Genomic DNA, 21,695 nt, shown 5'->3' with positions numbered 1-21,695 from the left:
CCAAACCTCCCTGGCCAGCCCCTGACAACCTTCTTCATTACCAAATACATTAAGCACTTCCCGAACTACAAATGTATCCTTGCCTAGTCCAGAGCTGGGAGCCACTATCGTCCTCACTCCCAAGACAGACTGTTTGGATACTCCTCCCCTTCTCCTTCCTTAGGAAGTTTGTCAGAAAAAGCCTTTTATTGCCCAAAGCATAATTGCTTTGCTTAGGTACCAGGCACACTTTGTAGAAGAACAAAGAAATGAAAAATGTAGACGTTTGCAGTATGTCTTATAAACCCTAAATTAAGATCACATTTTAAAAGAGATTTACTCATGCTGAAGGCATAGCCTTCATATTTTCCATTCAAGTGCTTTTTCTGAGGAATACCTGATTTGGAAACACAAGGAGGTAAAGAACTAAACTTGTATTTCCTTATGATGTGTAGCTCTGCCATACAATCAGGCACAGTTAAGGGAAGAAAAGGGTGATCCCATTAAACAGAACTTGCAAAATTCTGTTGTATTTTTACCTTTACTGAGAGCAGGAATTCTGGACTGGAAGGAGGGATGCCCCTTGTTCTTCTCAGGAGGGCTCCAGACAAGGCCAGGCAGTGGCTACTCACTTCTCTTGGCCTTCAGCTGCTCCACTCTGATCATTTTTTTACACAATTTTCACTGCAATCTGCTGCTGCCGCTCTGAACTTGGCAGGGAAAGTGGAACAGTAGGACAGAAAGGTTTCTATAGTGGATCAAAGGACACAAGTGCCTGTGGAAGCCTTTCCTGGATAAATTACAGCCTATGGGGAAGGTAAGACTCTGGAGATCAGTAACCATTTGAGAAGTAGCTTCTTCACGTGACTGCAGGTGGGACAAGTCAAACAGTATTTGCTTTCTCTGCTTTCTGATTGAGTGTAACAACACTGGGGTGTTTAATTGTCTGTGGAATTCAAGATGAGAATCCACAAAATAGGATCTCAATTCCTTAGATGCCTCCCATTCTGGAAGAGAAATCCAGTACACCGGGGTGAAAGAAACAAAAACTGCGACTTTACAAAAAGAATGCTACTTTTATTTTCAAATGCTGTAAAAAGCCTCATATAAATTTTTATAATGCTTCTATGTATCTTTCCCAACCACAACTAATGAAACAGTCTAGGAAAAATATAGCAGTTGCCATTTTGACTCCAAGAACGAGCTGCTGTGAGATCCCAACAGTAAAAGGACAAGGTACGGTGTGTTACAACGCCTGTAATTGCTCTTGTTATTGAGAAAGTGAGAGCACTTCCTAAGCATTACCTGGGCTAGGCTGCAGCATTCCCTGCTTGCTGGGCACAGGAGGAATGTCAGCCCTAGGGAAGGAGATGACAGCAGAGCTGTGTGCCATTCCTGGTGCCCATTCCTGGTGCCCCCAGCTGATCTCCCCCCAGCAGGTGCCCTTATCCCAGACTGTCTCCAACGGCTCAGGTGGGGAACAATTGACCTATAAAAATAACACTTCTATAACTCTCCAGCAAGGCAAATTGAACAGTGCAAATGCAGTATCAACAAGATTTGATTTCTGAATGCTGGCAATTTTTTTTTTAACTCCTTCTGCACACAAGACAACCTCTGCTGATGTCCTGTACCTAAGGCCACTCACTCACGCTGACTGGAGATGGAATGAAGTGCGAAAGCTCAGCTGCAGTTCCCAATCCAAGCTTCCTCCCCACTTTCAGGGAATTCTGATCCAGAATTTGGATTCAGGCTCTCCACTTCCATCGATGCACTCAAGTTTCCCCTGCTGGAATAGGTAAACGTCCCAGCAAACCTCTGATAACAATTTGCATACACAATTCCACATTTTAACAAAAGCTTAACAAAACATACTTCCAGAAAATAAATTTTCACATGGTTGCAATCATCAAGCCATTTCAGGATCTTTGGTACTCCAAGAATAAGAAAAATAAATGGCACAGTGACAAACATTGCCAAAGGAAAACACACAACCATCCAAAGGAATCAGACAGAAATAACAAAACTAAAGATATGTTGCACTTCCTTTTTTTTTTTTTTTGAAAGCCAGTGTAGATTAACCTGCTGTTCTCTTTAATCCATTACAGTGTCACAGTTTCACCTTTAAAAAAAACCCCTATCATCCTAAAAGCAGTAGTTAATATTGTTTAACTTGACTTACTGATTAAAATAACGCTATGTTTACAAAAAAATTTTAAAAAGTCAACTACCACAATACAGGAGTTTATGCTAGATAGGCTGCAGGCTGTTGTTTCCTTATGGATATAGCTCCTATGTGAGCACTGATATGATTAATCATCTGCAGTTTTAAATGAGTATTATCCTTAGTGTTGCAAATAGAAGGGTTGAGCTTTTTCCCGAGTTTGTAAACCAGTGAGTATGTACAGACGTAATTGTTTGATAGCTTTAAATTAAGTGTGTATTTCTCTGCCCTCCCCTAAGCCCCACAGGAAAAAAAAATCACCAGTATCACTGCACATTTGCAGTTTCCATGAAACTGAACTTGTCTCAACAAGTTTGAGCAAAGACTTCTTTGTAGGTCACGTTAATGGGGTTACTGTGCTCTTCTGAAAGGTGGTTTTTGCAGGAATTCCAATTCCAGTGCACACGGTGCCCCATGGATGAGACTGGAAATTAAAACCAATGAAAATTGTTTTGAATAGCAGTGTCTTTTGAGGCCAAGTTTGCATCTCAGGATTTTTTTTCTGCCTGAGCTTCCCTGTCTTGGAGTCAAGGCCTTAGGAAAGGCATTTCCTTTCCTGAGAAGCCTCAGGAGCTGCTGGGGCACTCGCAGAACGATGTCTGAAAGGTGGATTTAAGTGAGTTATTGTTTTTGTACAGCCTTTGGATGGCAACAGGTTGAGCCTCACCACACTGACAAGGCTAATAACAACACTGGAGAATTTTTAAGGACCTTGCCCCAGCAGCAGTACAGGGATGTTAATTAGTGTAAAGTCTGGGAAGCAAACCTGGGAGATCAAGGAGCTGTTCCCACCTCAGTCCAGCATTCAGGCAGAAGTTCAGCTTAGCTTTGCTCTGGTGTAACACTGGACAGCCCTGAGGCACTGGCTACTCCTCTTTGAGAAGCTGAAGACTGAAACTGTTTGGTATAAATAACAGTTATTAGATGCTTGAAGGGAAACAAAACCATGGAGGAAAGGCAGGATCAGGGAACCTGGCTGGATCAGGGAAGACTTCCTGCACATCACAGGCACTGATGCACAGAAATCTGGCAGGCAAATGGGCTCTTATGCAGCAGATGAACATCCCACTGTGTTTTTCAGAGCATACAAATAATTCAGAACAGCTGATACCACAGTGCCTAACAGCAATAAATATTTCTCTAACAGCTTTATAACAGTAGCTTCCATATTGCTGCAAAAGCCTGTCCAGTGGAATCTTTCCTACTGTATGCCAAAACATCCTGTGCTCCACTTGGAGGGGGCTGCAGACGTTTTAGGGTGCCTTTCACTGGTGCTCAGAGGAGGGAGACAGCAACAGTGACTCTGCTTGTTCAGCTGCTGGAGAATTGTTCATTGCTGTACAGCTCTTTTGACGAGAAAATGACAGCAGAGATCTCTGCTGTACTGTGACAGATTCAAAGCCCTGCAGATAAGCTGTGAGTGAGAAAGCTGTGAGGCAGAGAAAGTCACCAGTGACCAGATAACTGCAAACTGTTCAGGGAGTGCAAGTCAGTCCTGAACTGCTGCTGGGCTGATGAACAAAAGCAGAGCCTGCACATGGAGGTATTTCATGGAGGTATTTCTGCTTCTGTTTCCTCTGCCCAGAGGAAGGAGACCTGGCTCAACTGCCAGGTTGTCACCATCCTGCAGACTGGCCACAAGAACATTTAGGTGGTCCCTGGAAATTGGGCTGCAGGCTCAGCTGATCCCTTGTAATCCCATGGCCATGCCAGGTGGAGATACTGGAAGAAAAGGAGCCCACTGGAGAGTCTGAGTCTAGTGGGACACTCCGTTTCCTCTACGTGAGCAGAGGCTGCTGTTCCGGAGAGAAGAGGTTAGAGCAGGATCCCTTCTGCCTGCAGCTGCTCAGGGAGGAAAAAAACCAAAAAGCACCAATCTGATCACTGCTCTAGAACACATTTTGCAGAGAGAAAAGAGGATGTTTGAATTATGAGCAGCTCAAAGATTATCTGCTTTAGAGCAGAGGCAGGAATGCAGTCTTGGAAACTCTGCCATCTCCTCAAAACTTCGTATCAGAATGTTTCCCTTCTGCTAAAAATACTGATAATTTTTATTCAGATTCCTTTTTTCTTCTGAAATTACCAGCAGGCATCATCACCTCAAACAGCAATACTGCCAACTATCATTTAAAGCAGAAAAACCACTAAACAGATCACAGGGACTGCCTCACTGCCACACACTGTGGGAAAAGGGACAAAAGGGATGACGATAAAGGGCTGGTAAAATCCTGCACTGGGGGCAAGAGAGGGCACACAGGACACAAGGAGGCCCAGAGGACACTGCTATTTAAAATAATTCCATGTGCTACAGTCATGGGGGATCTGCAGACCACAAATGGAACACCCCTGAGCAACTGCTCAGAGAGGTTTGCAAATGTGGACAGTTTTTTTATACTGCATATCTAACCCCCACCAGGTGAGCAGTACAACAATCAAATGATATGTTTCCCTCCTGGGTGGATTAGATGGTTTACAGTACAAACAAAGCCACAGTACAGAGAGGCATAATTAACCGTTATCCACACGTAGGCAGTGCAGGAAAAGGGATGCACGTTCCTTTTATTCCAGTACCTTTGTATAATAAAGTTAACAAAAATATTCAAATATTAAAAAAAAAAAAGAAAGGAAAGAAAAAAAAAAAAAAAAAAAAAAAAGCCAGCTGGCACTGCCAACTAATTCCTGTAGTAGTCTTAGAAATCCTAATCCTGTAGAATTTCTGTGTGAAATCGATGCGCACCAGAGTCGATGTGTTGATAACTAATGCCAAGTGGGCCTGGTGATGCAGCTACCTGAGGTTTGTGTTTGCAATTTCCTTTGGGGGGTTGTGTTCTGTTTCACAACTTCCCAGCTTTCATGTAGGAAGGGATGGAGCCACGCTGGGTGAGCCCTTCAAACCTCTTGTAGGTGTAATTGAGGAAAACCCAGTCTTTGGACTTGTAGTCAGGTTCCGTCGCGTTTGGCACTAGAATTCAGAAACAAAAGCAAACACACATTAAAACAGTTAAACCCAGGCTGCTTCTGAGAGGACTTTTCACAGAGCTAAACAGCTCTGAGCTCGTATTTCCTTAGTCAGCAGAAACTCCTGGAAGAAATCGTGTTTCTAATCAGGTCAGTTGCCTTTTGTCAATGGTCTGAGTTACAATTTCAGGATAGAACTCTGAAGCAGAAAAAGGTGGGGGTAGGGGGGGTTGTTTTGCTTTCTTTTTATTACATCTACACACTTTATCAGGCTTCCATACCTTGACAGAAGCCCCTAACACACCCATAGAATACACAATTACAAACCCCTTGACATTTCTGATGTTCTGATTTTTATCTACATGTACAGTACTGTTTTCAGTGGGTCTGAAATGCCAAGATAATACAGATGTTCTTGGCATTATGCAAATATGGGCTTAACCAGCTTAGGCACTGGAGATGAGTTGCTTTGCACCAAAAGGACAAACTTCCTCACCATTACATAAAAGCCATTTCAGAAAAGAAATAACCAACAGCTTTTGGATAATTCTTATGGCTGGTAACACAACTACACTTAGCAGACAGCAATTAATCACTGTTAAACATCTGCCAATCTTCAAGTAACTGAAACAATGCGACCTGGGACTGTTTGTATGTCAGAGAACCAAGCCCTTTACATATGAAAATTTCCTACAACTTGCCAAGAGAAATCAACAATTTAAAAAAAACCCTGAAGTGATTTACAGAGCCACTCAGGTTCATGAATTACTGTGTTAGGTAATCAACTGTCTGAAAATTCTCACCCACAGTATCTCAACAATTATGTTTGGCACAAACCTCGAAAGTCATTGAAGATGAAAAGCAAATCAGTGCATGATGTTTTACCAGAATCTGGTTAGACAGACTGCCTGGCAGAAAACTCCACTGCTTTCTGTGCTCACTACCTGTGCAAACTGTTTTTACCAATGGCTTTGACTCTTAAAATCTCTGGGCTTTGCAGCTATGAGAGATCACAGGTTTACACTCATATTTCAAAGAAAACATAGAGACTTGATCTAGAGACTAACTTGATGAGGGCATCAGAAAAATGAATATAAACAACAACAAAGGTATCTGTGGAGTATTCTGGCATGTCCCAGATGGAAATTTGGAATTTACAATGGCAGTCTCACCTGGCTGTAAAATGTCTGATTCAGGAAATTCATCAAAGTTGGAAGTATCATCAATACTCTTGATTTCTATAGGGATTGCAGCTGGTCTTTCCCTGCAAATAAAGATAAATGCCAGAAGAGTGAATATTGGGAAATGAGACATTAAGTTCCAGCTTTAACTTAGCTTTTTACACTTACAACTTCCTTTAATGCAGAGCACAAGGGTTCCACTGAGTGCATCACAGATGAATCTGACTCTGCTGTTTGCTGACACCATGGGGAGATTGTTTGGTTCCCTGTCCCTATTGGTGTCTTCCTGGCAGGCTTGGGGCAAACATCATTTTCCCATTAAGGGAGAGAACATTCCACACTTATCTGCCACACAGCCATCACCGCGATGTTGTCACCAGCCACCATTGTGATTACTCTGTTTCACAAACACAGCCCAGCAGGATTGCACTTGCAGCCAGAGCTTTATAATTCCAATGCTCATCAGCCTGGACCTCATCCAAAACCTTTGGACTGCAGCTCCTCTTTGTGACACTCAGCATCTCTCTCCCAAACCACACTGGCTCTGCTTTAGCAGCTCCACAGTCAGGGAGCCCTTTTAAGGTGGCTTTTGAAACTGCCCAAGGAATCTGTCCCCCCAAAACATTCACACTGGGACAGAGCACTGTGGGAAAGGCAGTGAATTACACCTGTAAACTCATCACAGTTCTAATTACTACACTTACAATTAAATCCACAGCCACCCTACAACAATTTCTTTATGTTCTGGGCAGTCTGGAGCAATCTGAGGTATCTCAAGACAGTTAAACTCGGATCATTTCTATGAATGTCAGCAAGGCCTGAAAACCTTCAGTGTCACCCACCTACTGCAAGTAGCTGCCTTTCAAAATGAAAGATAAATTGGAAATAATTGTCTTTGACATCGTATTTCATGAAATTCTTGCTTTCATGGCTTTTATTCTCCCTGTAAAACGTGTGTATATACGTACCTGATATGTCCCCAGTCTACTCCTTCAAAAAATGGATGACTTTTTATTTCCTCTACTCCATTGCTACCAATTCTATTTTCTGAGTCGATACAAAACCTGGAAAAGGAGAAAAAACAAAGGGAATGTTATGATGAATTCAGACAGAAGCAACAGTATCCAGTCTCAAGAATTTCAAGAAGTTCTTTCAATTGTTCCCCACCACTTGGGGTAACCTCAAAGCAGCCCATTGCATCTAGGAGAGAAGGGAAATACCAGAAGCAGAACATTGTTAAATCCCAAAACAAAAAGCTTTGATGATGCCAATGACTAACACCTTTTCTAAACTGCTGCATCCCCATTTTCCAGGTTTGTGAAAAGTTGCTGCATGTTCTAGTAAGATCAGTTTGGAATGGAGGCTTAAATCCTTACCACTGAGAACTCCTCTGCATGTTCTCAACTACTTAAACATCCATGTTTCAAAGTCAAACAAAGAAGAATGGATGTACTTAATAAATCAGGACTGCTCTCTGTTGCCATATTTTGGATCCCAGTGAGCCAGCCCATTCCAAACATGCCATGGCCCTATTCTCCCCCTTCCCTCTCCTCAGAGGTGCAGGTGGTGCAAAGACCCGGGGACCTGTTCTGATACAGCCCTGCTGCACAACCTCAGCTCAGACCCCAGAAGAAATGGTCAGTTTATGAGAAGCAGCCGTGAAATAGCAGGAAGAAAAAGGTGAAATTGGAGACAGAGACAGGATTGGTGAGAGGGGGACTGTTACCTGTTCGAGCAGGCCAGACAGGAAAAGCCTAAAGTCCTAAAGAACGAAAATAGGGAGGTGGAAGCTCTCTGACAGCAACTCAGTGACCTCAGGGATTTGTTCCAGGGAACAGCAGAGGCTGACCCTTCTCCTCTGGACTGATGCTGAACTGGCTGGAAAAGCCTCTCAAGTATCTCAGCCAGGAGATGGGAATACCAGCATTTGCTCAGAAATTCATTAAATCCCAGCCATCTTCTGCATGTGTAGCACAGCAGGTTAGGCTATAAACTGTCTCCAATGATAAATTAAAGTTCTTTTGCTTGTAGTTGGGTGTCACTGGGGAAGAAAACCTGCCTGTATTTGTATTGCAGCCCAGTAGGCTGGGTGGTGCCCAAGGACTAACAGCAGACCTCAAACCCTGTAACAACACCCAGCCAGAGCAGCCACAGGATTTGTCAGGCTCTGTCTGAACCTGAGCTTATTTTAGTTTGGATTTATCTGTATCCATAACAAATACCTTTAACTTTGTCTGCATCTCCCTTTAAGCCAAAACACACATTGTCCAACTTGTACAAGCTGTAATGGACAAAGTACCCAAAATGCCCAGGTGGTTGTTGTCCAACCTGTTTTGACCTCATTTTAGTAGATTACCTATAACTAAGATGTTTTGCCCCAATTTTAACCCTTCTCCTTGTGGAGACAAACTGATAAATTCAAGTAGCCACGTAAGTAGATGCATGAGCAAGACATGCTAACAAATACACTGAAATCTCTAAAAATTCCCCAAACACAGCCAGGATTGAGGAAGAAGAAATACTCAGCAGTAATGCTGTACTCTGTGCAGCAGAGAACTTGGGATGCTGACAAGGAAGGTTGAGCAGAACACTAGAGAAATAGACACCGAAAATGCAATATAACTGTTTTACACAAACTTATTCATGAGGGTTAGCAACAATTGAATTATTTGAGCAGTTAGTATCACTAACTGGAGGCAGGGTAACTGTTTCTTGTATTTGTTATGTTTTTGTAGGTTACTGGAGCACTGCTTGAACTAATAATAAATTCTAGTTTTGTGAAGCATTCCCCTTTTTGCCTGTAACAAAACTGTATAAGGCTATAACATCAGCTTTGAAAAGGAAAAAAAGGAAAAAATATCAAACCCAAAACCAGTGTGCCCCCTAAACCCTCCCAGGACAAGAGAGCATTTCTGCCTGACCTTGGCACCAAAACCCTCACAAAAACCTCAATGCAAATTAAAAACTGGGATTTTGAAAGAAATGAGTAAATCCAAAACATCCAAAGATTTCTGTTCAGTGCATTAAATGCTGGTGAGTGGTTATTTTCTTGCCCCCTTTGAGAAGAGAAAAATTCTGTGTTAATCACTTTATTTTTGGTCTGCTCTCTTTCTCCTTATACCATGGTACAAATCAAGATCATTCCAGCTTATTTCTTCATGTTAAACAAATGGCAAAGAGAAAAAGACTTAAAAAAATCCATCAAGGATGGTGACAGAAGAAACCAGCCTTCCCTCCAACATAAAGCTTCCTTCACACAGAACAGGAATTTACCCCGATGGAAGAGGACCCTGGCTGGGCAAGAGGCCAGAATTGGGTTTTTCTTACTGACCTTAGAATTAAATCCTTTGCTTTCTCTGAAATGGGCACCTCTGGAGGAAATACCAACGTTTCTTTCCAGTTCATAACTTTCCTGTAAGTCTCTTGTGGCGTTTCTGAGCAGAAAGGTGGATACCCTGCACAAACAAATAAAAAATTCATAAACTTTTCCCAGAAGAGCAGTGACCTCTGCTTTTGTCACTGGGGCTCCCAAACCTAACAAATATTAGCCAGAGGTTTTCTCTTCTAACAAATGGACCCTGTTACCTTTGAACAACTCTTAAGCTGGGGTTTTTCACATACCTATTAGCATTTCATACATAATCACTCCCAAGGACCACCAGTCACACAGCTTGTTGTACCCAGTCTGCATAAACACTTCTGGAGCAATATAGTCTGGGGTTCCAACAGTAGAATATGCCTGGAAAACAAGTATAATCTCTTTAAAAGATAAATACTGTGGGTTTACACTTTGCAGTACCTTTTCCTGGGGATTCACATACAGGATCTTGCTGTTTAGGTGAGCAAGAATTAATTAGAGAATTCACAGGAACTAAAATCCCAATAATATTATTCTTTTATAATTCTTTTATAATAAACAGAGAGAACCTCGAAAATAAATGGAAATCATCCTCTTTAACGTGATGAAACCATAGAATATTGCAACTGCAATATCAGAAGGTCCTCTTAGCTAAAGTTTCAGGTAGCTGCTTTACAAAAATACCCAAGAAGTTCTATTGTTGTGGTCTTTGTTTACTTTTAAAGGCATAATCAGTGGTAGATTCCCAGGTGTGACACACACGATACACAAGCTGGGTATTGGGAATTTCTCTTAACTGGTGAAAAATCTTCCATGGGGCAGGAGGGAGAGAAAAAAAAACAAAACCTGACAAAAAAACCCCCTCAAGACCAAAAAAAATCCTCCAAAAGCAGTTTTCCCACAAAAATACTTTACTTTCATTTGTCTGACCATAAAGAAACACTTTGTTGGATTGAACAGACCCGAGACATTTAGGATTGAACCAACGGAAAAGTGAAAACGTGGCTCCTTTTCCAACAGTGTTGATGCAAATTGTCATTCTGGCCTTTCACTGTCTCTGTGGGACTGTTCTTCACCACACAGTTCTGCCACATCAGCCTTCACTGGACTTGAGAAAGTGTCTTTTCAGGGATCTAATTCCAGGCTGGAATAAGGCTGTGAAATACAGCCCCATGAGGCAGTGTGGTGGTTGCAACGTAATCTCATGTCTCATGAGGAAAGAAGAGACAACCCTGAAGGTTTTTAGGAATACTGCAGTAGATGACTTTTTAAAAAGAGTGTGGAAAAATAAAAGGTTCCAAAATTTGACAGCTGAGGTTTTTTTGGTGAAAATCATGGGCAGGGATGAAAGTCTGAAATCCCATGGCTGACAGACACTTTGCTTTGGTTCACTTCATGCCACAACTTCCCCTATTACATGACCACTCCTCATCACAAACCCAGGCTGGAGCACTCCAGTGCCAACACCCTCCCACAGCCTTTCCACCACGTTCCCATTGAGCAGAATGGGAATTCCCCACAATTCTCTAGAAAGGAATCCCGCAGCCACACATCTGCTTGTGACCAAGCTGCAGGAATCAGAGCCAGGAGTCCACATTGCCCACACCAGGTCAGTGCTGCAGAGAGCTCCAGACACACCTTGGCCACGTGGCTGCTGACACCTGAGGTCTTGGGCCACGTGCTCACAAGGAAACAAAGGCATAGAGAAGAGCAGGGTCTTGCTATTCCAACCTGGACCCCCTTCTTTTGAGTTATTTGTGATTTTGGGAGCTTGTAGAGAGTGACATATGAGGGCCTTGCAGGTTTTAAGAACCAGGAACACTAGCACCGAGTTTTAGTTTAACATTTTGTGTAAATAGTTTAAAAGCAAAACAAAAATTATACATTATTTAATTAACTCACCAGCTGTCGCCTGTTCTTCTTCCATGTTTCTGCTTTCCTCTTTGAGTTCATATTCTGAAATGCTAATTTACAAAATAGTTATTAAATAACAATTGCATTTGTGAGAATGAAGAGAAAAAACATTTATAGGGTTCCAGTTTTAAATAACTATTTTGTATATTTAGAATCCTTTAGTCTGGAAAGAAATACTTGATTATAACTGAAAATGGGAACATGAGAACAACTACTGTCCAATGCACAGCTGAAACTCATGTAAGTAGGACACCTCATCAGCAATTCTAAATTGGAACTTGCTAAAATTTTTAGATCAGCTTCTGAAAAGATTCATGAGACTGAAGTCACTGACTTCAGTCTTTTGGCACATGAAACCCATGTCCCTCCTGAAAGAGCAGTTCTGTAACTTCACTAGCACTATGAAAAACACATTAAAATATAGATACATTATATTATGTGCATTCATATCTGTGTATGAACGTGCAAAAATGCATGATTACTGCAGAAATCATAATTTCTTGCCTGTGAAATGCTCCCATGTCCCAGGGAACAAGCATTTCCAGTTTTCCAATTAAATGCAATCTGCCTGCCCCATCTTGCTTATCCCAGCAGAAACACAGGTACAATGTACAGCTGCAGCTCAAAACCATTTACATGTTAAACTAGGACAGCTCATACTCACAGAAGTCACTTGGTGGGTTGTGTGTGAGGTTCCTGTAGAACTCTGTTCTGTGGGCTTTCTTTAAACCTGTGCAGAGCCCAAAATCAGACAGCTTTACATGACCCTAAAAAAAAAAGTCATCAGAGAATGTGAAACCCTTATTTAGATAGGTAGTGCTTGGAAAAAAAGACTTTTAATCACTGCACATGCCCTCTCAGGCCATGATGGACAGGCACAGGACAAGCAGAGAAGCAATGACTGAACCTTGCTGTTCTGGAAGGGTCTGTTTTCTCTTCAGCAGGCTGTGGCCTCCCAGGAATGGTGATACCGACAATTTCCCAACAGCTGAGGGCAGCTACTTTCCCTGCTTTTGTTTTGAGCTGGACACCACTTCGACTGAGAAAGCCTCCAGGACAAAATTCCTTTGCTTTGTTTTGATGGTAACCTTGGCTTTAATCAGGTTCCCAGACATCAGTGCTAGATAGAACCCATCAAACCTGACAGACCTGTGCATGCTGTGATAATGCCTGGCCTCCATCATCTTAAAGACCTTTTCCAACCTAGATAATTCCATGATTCTGTGATGCTTACTGAGTGCATTTCATGGCCAGAATGGTCAGTCTAACTGAGGGAGTTTCCACAGGTGAGTGGGTGATTAAATAAATGTAACTGTAGAAATTGAACATTTAGCATTGTCTGAATTGTCCATAGCTACTTCAAGATGCATGAAAGGAAGAGTATCACCTTTTAATGTGTATGAATATGAGCATCTGGTCACCCTGAGTAGGTTTTCTCCCTTAAAAGCCTTGCCTTAAATAGTTAAAAGGCTTTTCAGTAGGATTTGGCTTTGTTTAAGCATATTGGTGTTCTCCAAGGAAAACACAGTGGCCATTCCCTGCCTTCCCTCCAGCCAGTTTAAATCTCTGGGGTGGCACCGGTGGCTCCCACTGCTCAGCAGCAGGATGTGCAGCCTGAGATCTTGGAAGCACCAGCAGTTGGTGAGCCCAGTACTTGCCTTGGCATCCAGCAGGAGGTTGTCTGGCTTGATGTCCCTGTGGATAAATCCCAGCTGGTGAATGGCATCGATGGCCAGCACTGTCTCAGAAATGTAAAACTGGGTCTCCTCCTCTGATAGAGTGTCCTTCTTCATTAGTAAGGTCATCATGTCACCTCATCAAAGAGAAGAAAATACAGCTTAGGGATCAGAACATTTTAAATCACAAGCCTGATGTGAATCACAAGACTATAAGAAACCCCAGTAGAATCCAAATTTAACCTTGTAACTAGCCTTATAGTTACTAATTATAAAACTATTACTGCAAGGACCTACAAACCCAACTTACTTTTTTAGTTGAAAATCCTAAACAGGAATTTTAATTGAATAGCCCAGGAAAATAGAGTTGATTTTTACACACGTTAAATTTACTGCACAAACTGTTTGAACAAGGGCTTTTGTTTCGATTTTACTGTTAATAGCTTCAGCTGTAAAAAGCAGAAATTTCTATTAGATTAATTATTTAATTCAAGTCTATTTAATACCACTTCACAACCTTTTTCCTTCTCCTAAAAATCAGGAATGGTCACATGACTGGAACTTCACTTAAAAGCATGTTAACGTTTTTATTTTCACAAATTATACAGCATGTTTGTTTCTAACATTTTATAAAGCTGCCAACAAAAGCTAAGGAAGAAGTACCTCTATCACCTGATGCCACAGCACCCAGCTTACCTCCAGGTAAGAACTCCATGATCAGGTAAAGGTTCCTTTTATCCTGGAAGCTGTAAAACATTTTCACTACCCACGCTCCATCCGCTTCAACCAAAATATCTCTTTCTGCTCTGATATGGGCCACCTAAAATTTTTTTTTAAATTATTATTATTAAAGGACAAATATTGAAATATTTCAACAAAGAACATCACATTACACTCTTAGCTCCACCGCATCTTTTCATGACCTTTAGCCAAGGAACTATTTTCCTAGCTCTTTCCATGCTCATATTTTCCATTCTTTTTTACTAGATCCTAGGGTTTCTCTAGAAACACAAAGCACAGCTTGTTAAGATGGTTCTGTTTGTTAGAAAGAACTGACAGAGCTGGTGGAAAAAGTGCAAGTGAGTTCAGGAATATCTGACCTTGCTCAGGATATGCTGGTTCCAGCTAAGGCTTTGGAAAATATATGGAAAGCTGCTACCCCATAATTTGCTGGAAATTAAGAATAATGGAGATTGGAGGAGGGGTGTGTGTTTTCACTACAATGTACCCTCATCCTGGAGGAAAAATTAAAGACATATGCATGGAAAAATATTTCTTGACAGCTGTAGGAAAAGCAGCAAACAGTCTTCTGCATCTCTGCCCCAGTTCTGCTGGTGAGGAACATCTTTACCCGAATCTTGTCACAAGGCTGCATGGGACAAAGGTTCTCCCTCTGCAGGAGACACTCCAGCTGGGATTTATCTGCCTTTATTTAGTCTCATTAGAAAGTATTTCCTTCCACCCTCCACTCCTCAATGCAGCTCTAAAATACAATAGGAAAACTTTGCTTCAAAATAGCCAGGATTTCTCCCAGTGCTGCCACGCTTGGAAAAAAAAATACTAGATTTCTTTTTTTTATGTGTGTGTCCTCTTGCTCTCCATGGAACAAGCCAGGCAATGAAAATTCCAGCAGATAAAAACTCTCCATGGAAGATCACTGTCCCAAACTGAATGTAGAGCACAAGCTCAGACTCCTTCCCACATCAGGTTCGGCAATGGGGGCAGCACCACACAAATCCTGGCTGCTCTGCACACCATGCTGCTCCTCTGGTTCCCTAAATTCAGGGCATGGGCTGCAGGAGACAAAATAATCTGTGCCAGGAAAATGAGAAGTACCACTACTGCAGGAAAATGATGTGCAAATGATAGGTAAAGTTTGGTCTAGTATGAAAAAAGTCCTCTTTTATCTATGGAGACACCCACCCTTGATTTCTTTGCTTTGTGGCGCTAAAGTACTTGCTGTGTCCTCACAGTGAATTGTTAGCTAAAAAGTAAAAGCAAAAACCAAACCAAACAAAATCAAAGCAAATAAACCCCCAACAAGATTAGATCCAACTATAAAGCAAATCCAAGGAAGACAAAGCTGATGAACAATGTGATTTCTGCTGGCTTTCTTGAACAGAAAGCATTAAATACCTCTGTTTTTACTTTGGCACAGGATTATTTTTCCAGAAGCATTTTCCTTGAAATGCAGTTTTACAGATTCAGTACTATCAGCTCCATGTTGATAAGGGGAGAAAAATAAAATCTTTGTCACTATTGCAAATTGGTTGTAAATAAAGTATTTTTTAAAATGCAGTTACATGACCTTATTTCCTAACTTCTGCTTCTTTTGTGCTGTGGTAGCAACGCCATAGACCCTTTGGACTGCCAGACCATTACAGGGGCTTTCAAAGGTGGAAAATATTTTCTAGACAGGGTAAGTTTGAAATTTAGGGGACTTATAGATCACAAACCTGCTCTTTCTCCAGCATATCTGCTTTTCTCAGTATCTTCATTGCATAAATGTGACCTGTATCCTTCTTCTGAACGAGGCGGACCTTGAATGAGAGAGAGAGCCCAGTCAGTCTTTTCTGCCTCAGAAATCCACTGGACAGCTCCCAATTGCCAGGCATGGAAAAGGTCTCTTGTTAAATTAAAAACACACTGAAAAAGGAATTATTCTGCACCATGTACAACACTAACACTAGGGAGGAACAGTTACTGTTTGAGGAAAAGTCAGCAGGCACAGTGAATTCCAGGTAACTTGGACTGTGTAGGTTAAAATTCAGGAGGAGAAATAACTGATATTACACAGGGCAGAAAGGAGGTTTATCAAGAGGAGCTGTGCCACTGCAAATCCGTAATTTCAGAGGGCCATGTGGGCAACATCAGTGTGGGAAGCCATGGGAAACTAAGCATCTTCCCAGAAGCCTTGGGAAATCAATGCATGTGATTAATCACTACATTTATCACGCTTGGAGAATGACACAAATAGATACCGTTCTGCAATAAAACAATTCATTAAATTGGAATTAAAATGCTTCATTACAGTGGTCGGTCCCATTTCAATCTCCTGTTCAAGCAAGAATGCCACAAACCTCCCCAAATGCTCCTCTTCCTATGACTTTCAAAGACTCGAAGTCATCCAAGCCGAGCCTGGTCCTCTTGAGCCGCAGGAACTCCGTTTCCTTGCGAGCGTGCTGTGACCTGCGCAGCTTTTTCTGAGGACACAAACACAGGAATCCATCAAGCATTTGGCAGTAGAGAGTCAAGATATGCACCCTCCCTTCCTGGGAAGTTCTTCTCTGGAATCCCAACAGGAGAAAAACTTCTCCTTCTACGTTTCTTTCTGAATTTCTCCAAGTATGATCCTCGAATATGGTCTTTTCTATAGAAGCCTCAGGCACAGTTTCACCTTTTTTCTTGGTAGGTGGTGGTATTTTATTTTTATTACTTAGTTATTAAAAAAAAAAGGAAAAATAATGAAGAAAAACTATCATACTGGTCCACAGTGTATCAGTCCCAAGGCCAAAGTCACTGCCTGAGACAAGGACTCTTCATTTTGGGCAGCATGAAGGATCAATAAAAGCTGAAACTTGTACCCCACCAAAAAGAGTGATGACAGGCAACAAGGAGCTTAGCAAGCAGCAGAGCTCCTGGTTACAGATCTACAACAAAGTCCATTTGGTTTATGGCAGGCAGGCACTCAATTCTGAAAGAAAAATCTGTCCCAATTCCATCATATATTTCATCTGATGAAAATGTCACCGGGATTCACCCTGAGAGAAGACAAACGCTGCTCCCAAAAATGCTGAGATCTCAGAGACTGCTAAGGAGGAGCCTCGATCAGGCACCGGCCAGACTCTGTGCCGGGATTACAACATCCCTTAAAGCCACAAGATGGCAATACACACCCACACTCATTTTCCCACTTCCCACTAGTTACAGCAGTCACAAAAATTCAAAAAGGACTGAGACACTCTTCCTACTTATTTCCCAGCCTATCCTGAAGACAGGCATGGTGTTAATGGGCCTCAGAAAAGCAACTTATTGACCAAAGTTCTGAGAGATGGCAACCAGACTGAGATCCCTCCTCATCTGTGTCCAAACGGAGCAAAAGTGTGACGGTTTACTGTTTACATCAAGAAAAATTGGTGCAGCATTTTGCTTTCTACCCACTTCTAACCACATGCCACATTTTTTTTTTCTTGCCAAATACAATAGCAAACAATTTTAATATTTGAAAAGCTTGCTATATACTTGCTGTTGCTATAAGAACTACAGGTAGCATGAAAAGCTTTGCAAGTATCAGTCAAGCATATTCCCAGCTTCCCTAATAAACAGGTTATTGACAGGGGCAACATTCATGTACAAAATAAAACTTACTGTCATGATGGCTGATGTTTCTGTGAGCTCCTCAAATGCCCACTTGAAGCAGTGGGACAAAAGCAAAGCAGTTTGTAAGGTTACTTAAAGCAGTATTTACCTCCTCATCTGCAAGGCCTTCCTCTTCCATAGCCACTTCCAGTTTCTTCTGCCTGCCAAGGGGAGAAATAGGGGATTGCACCTTTTATTATTTATTAAAACCAAACACAACACCACAGCAAGTCAACACCTTTGCTTCACATACTCCAGTTACTGAAGAATTTGCCTCAAATGGAAATCTGAAGGCAGACAGCCCCACTCCACCCAGTTACTCATTTGTGAACAAAGCTGTGGAAAATGTAGAAGCAAATTTAAGCACATGCTTATGTATTTGCAGAATCAGGCATTAAACATACATGAAAAAGGATGTTTAATGTTTACATCTTGTTGAATTAAAGCTGTTTTTATCAATTAGGATTACAAACTACAATAAAAATGGGTTTTTTTCACCATTTCTATCTCAGCTCCATCTCCCACACCCCAGTCCACTCCAGCTTCCATCCCCTCTGTGTGACCACCTCCCCCTGGTCACACACCTGGTCCTGCCCCCCTTCCTCCCATGCCAACTAACCCTACTCCCCTGGATGCACCACCTCTCCTCCCAGTGTCCTGGCCAGGGCAGGGCTCACAGCTCCAACTCTTCCACTGGTGCCATGCCAGGCTGGGAGGCTCTGAGTGGGGAGCAAAGCCTGGGAATACCCCACAGGTGGCAGTGGTCAGCACATGGCAGTGTGGCTGCAGGACCCCTTTTTATCCACCCACAGGATGCTCCTTTATAGCTGCCAGGGTGCAGCTTTCTGAAGGCTGGTTACCCCCCAGCAGCAGGCAAGAATTCAAAGGCTTGGAGGCTGCTGGTGCCTCTCTGCACTTTGGCAAGTACAGCAGGATCCTCTAAATTAAAGGCCCTTGATAGACAGTCTATTCTCCTAACTAGAAGCAACTCCATTACATGGAATAATGACTAAATATGATGAAGAGAGAAACCCTGCTGCTTGACTGAAAACCCTTCAATTAAAAACATATTACCAGGGGAATGATAATTTCACACAATGATGACAATCCAACACAACATTCATTATAATCAAACACTTGGTGCTTTGACACTTAATTCAAGTGGCACTTAAACCACCTCAGAGACAGGACTGGGCACTGCTGGGAGAAGGTGACTGGTGATGACCATCACATACTCCCATGCAAGGAGTACCAGGCAGCACCACCCAAGCAGAACTTACAGATGAGGATTACATTATTCCCAAAAGTCTTCCTGCCCACCCAAGAGCCTCTCAAACCCTCCAGCATCAACCCCTTATTTCTTTGCTTCCCCCGATTTCCACACCAGCTCTCTGCCTCCTTTCCTTGCCCCATCACCCCATCAAACACCTCTCAGTCCTGTTCCCCATCTCCTATACACTCCCTCCTGCAGGGTTTAGGAGTCCTGGCATGAGCTCCATGGTGTAGAGAAGGAACAGACACCACAAGCCACTGCCTTACCCCAAACCAAGGTCCCACCCCTCAGCAGCTCTGCAGAGTTCATTCCCTGGGGCACATGCAGAGGAATCAGAGGTCCTCAACCCCACATGGAAGGGGAAACCTCACATGTACTGCAAAATAAGACTCTGCACAGAGCAGTTTCTACAAGGTAACTCTGAGGAGGTAAATTGCATGAAAACATCAGACGTGGAGGTCCTTGATCACTCAGGGACTGGGATGTTCACAGGTCCCTCCAAAGACAGCCTGTGCCCTCCAGGAATTCACTCCCTGCCACCACATATAGAGAAACTTCCCAGAGCTGTCCCATTGCTGTGGATTGAAGTGCCCTTGAACAAACACCAAGAACAGCTGCAGAGGGGTGAGAGGAAGCAGAGGTAGTACCTGGTTTCCCTCTCCTCGTGCTGTATGATTAGGTTGCTGTAGAAGTTCTCCAGCGTGAGTTTGGCCACCGTCACTCGCTCCCGGGTGTGGTTACTCATGGGAAAGGATGTTGTAGTCCCTGCAGTCATCGCCATGGTAACATGTACTGAAACAGAGCAGGTCAAATCATTACTCACTTCAAAAAGAAAATTTAAAAAATATATATTCCTCTTTCCCACCCTCCAGCTCCAAATTCTTAGGCACTCCAGAATTCATAGTAAAGGCACTGTTCTTTAGATATAAGAAACTCCATTAAAACTTGCCTTATAAAATTATCCCAAGATAGCAGGGGGATGTGCTACCCACTCTCTAAAAAATAACATGTTGGCAAAACAAAGAGTGAATCATAGCAAAGAGCACTGCATGCTCTGGGCAGCTCACCCAGCTGTGCTTGTCCACAAATAAGGAAAAGGTCCCTCTGGCAGACCTGGGCCCAGCCTGGGGGAGGGAAAAGGAAAAGGGGAAGGAGGGGGAAGGATCAGGCAACTCCCAGAGCTGGACTTGTCACAACTCTATGACAATTTCAAACTCCAAAAATTCTTGATGCTAAAAAAAAGGATGGGATAAAATGAGACAGTGAATGGACCAAATCCCTAACCCCAGTCCAGAGGAAAAGTTATTTCAAGGATAAAGATAACCATCAAATATATTTGAATTTTAAAGCTGCTCCACAAAACTACATCTGTCCAGGTGGTACTTTTGGCTTAAGGTACATGGTCACTGGGCACCTAAAAACTGGGAAGAAAGAAGAAAGAAAGAAGAAAGAAGAAAGTCTGCTCTCCTTGAGAGCTTTCATCCTGAACCCAAAGAATTTGGATGTACTGGAACAACACTTTTTAATGTTGGAAAAAGACATCTCAGGGCAGCTCCGAGTGCCCTGCAGCTGATCCAGGAAAGCCAGGGGAGATTAAAAAAAACCAAAAACCAGCACAGTTTGTTCTAAGATTCATGCCCTGCCTGGAAGTGGGCTGAGGCACTTTAGCAGAGCCTCGTGGAAGAAAAGCACGAAGAGCAGCATCTCAGCCCCAATCTCATTTGGTCAGGCTGTTTAGAGGTTAGTTTTGGAAAATTACACAGAAGTACACATCACAGAACCATGGAATGGCCTGGGTTGGAAGGGACCTCAAATATCTTGTTCCATCCCCTGCCATGGGCAGGGACACCTTCCACTACCCCAGGTTGCTCAGAGCCCCATCCAGCCTGGCCTTGGACACTGCCAGGGATCCAGGGGCAGCTACAGCTTCTCTGGGCAACCTGTGCCAGGGTCTCACCACTCCAGAGTAAAGAATTTCTTCCTCATATCCAATCTAAACCCACTCTCTGTCAGTGTGAAGCCATTGCCCCTTGTCCTGTCACTCCAGGCCCTTGTCAAGAGTCTCTCTCCATCTTTCCTGTGGGCTCCCTTCAGGCACTGGGCTTCCTTTTTATTATTTACTTAATCCTTCTATTTCACCAGGGGATTGTGCAGAAGACAAATCCCGAATTAGGCTTAATTTAAGCAGATCCTAACAGCTTTTAAGGCAAACTGATTAGGAGTTTCATACAGAAGAAAACTCGCACCTCCACACTGGGGCAGGAGGATCGCTGAACTCTGCTCCAGGCTCTTTGTTTTGATTCTGCCTGCTGCACTCAGAGGGTGGGATTTTACCCTGTGGATTTTTCATGGCATCTGATGTGACAATAGGATATTTGTTGCCAGAAACGCAGCTGCTGTGTCCCAAATAAAGGCGTTTTATAGCATCATGTAGATATTATTTTAGCTGTTTATTTGGAAGTGCACAAGACACCAGAATTCTGAGAATTAAAAATACGTCTCTCCATAAAGGCACAAAGAGGTTTTAATAGCACTACAGCTGCTTCAAAGTGATGCCAATATTTCTATTTTTTAATCAATTTTTTATCCCCTTCAGTTTTCTACTAAAGAAAGATGAGATCTGTCAATTCTGAGTAGTGTTTACTAAAAAGTAGGCAGTTCTATTCTTCACACAGAGACATCCCCCATGCTGGACACATCTCCAAAATCTGAGAACTTAGCACTGGTCTCACTGTTGTGTTTATTGTACAATTTTACATTTTTTCCCTCAATA

General features: G+C 42.5%; 1 protein-coding gene across 1 annotated transcript; it reads right to left on the bottom strand.

Moving 5' to 3' along the window:
- Positions 1-1,035: 1,035 nt before the first annotated feature.
- On the bottom strand, positions 1,036-19,714 carry STK38L (serine/threonine kinase 38 like). Its single transcript, XM_010410329.4, has 13 exons — positions 19,570-19,714; positions 17,759-17,810; positions 16,371-16,493; positions 15,747-15,830; positions 13,987-14,110; positions 13,273-13,427; positions 12,279-12,381; positions 11,603-11,664; positions 9,964-10,081; positions 9,674-9,797; positions 7,311-7,406; positions 6,334-6,425; positions 1,036-5,165 (listed from the first exon to the last, which is right to left on the bottom strand). Exons 1-13 carry the CDS (start codon positions 19,701-19,703, stop codon positions 5,038-5,040), a joined length of 1,395 nt encoding a protein of 464 aa, XP_010408631.1. The 5' UTR covers positions 19,704-19,714; the 3' UTR covers positions 1,036-5,037.
- Between the last annotated feature and the right edge of the window lie 1,981 nt (positions 19,715-21,695).

The sequence above is a fragment of the Corvus cornix genome, chromosome 1A (assembly GCF_000738735.6).
Source record: "Corvus cornix cornix isolate S_Up_H32 chromosome 1A, ASM73873v5, whole genome shotgun sequence".
NCBI lineage: Eukaryota > Metazoa > Chordata > Aves > Passeriformes > Corvidae > Corvus > Corvus cornix.
Note: the sequence above shows the minus strand (reverse complement) of the source record. Positions and strands in the feature narration are given on the sequence as shown.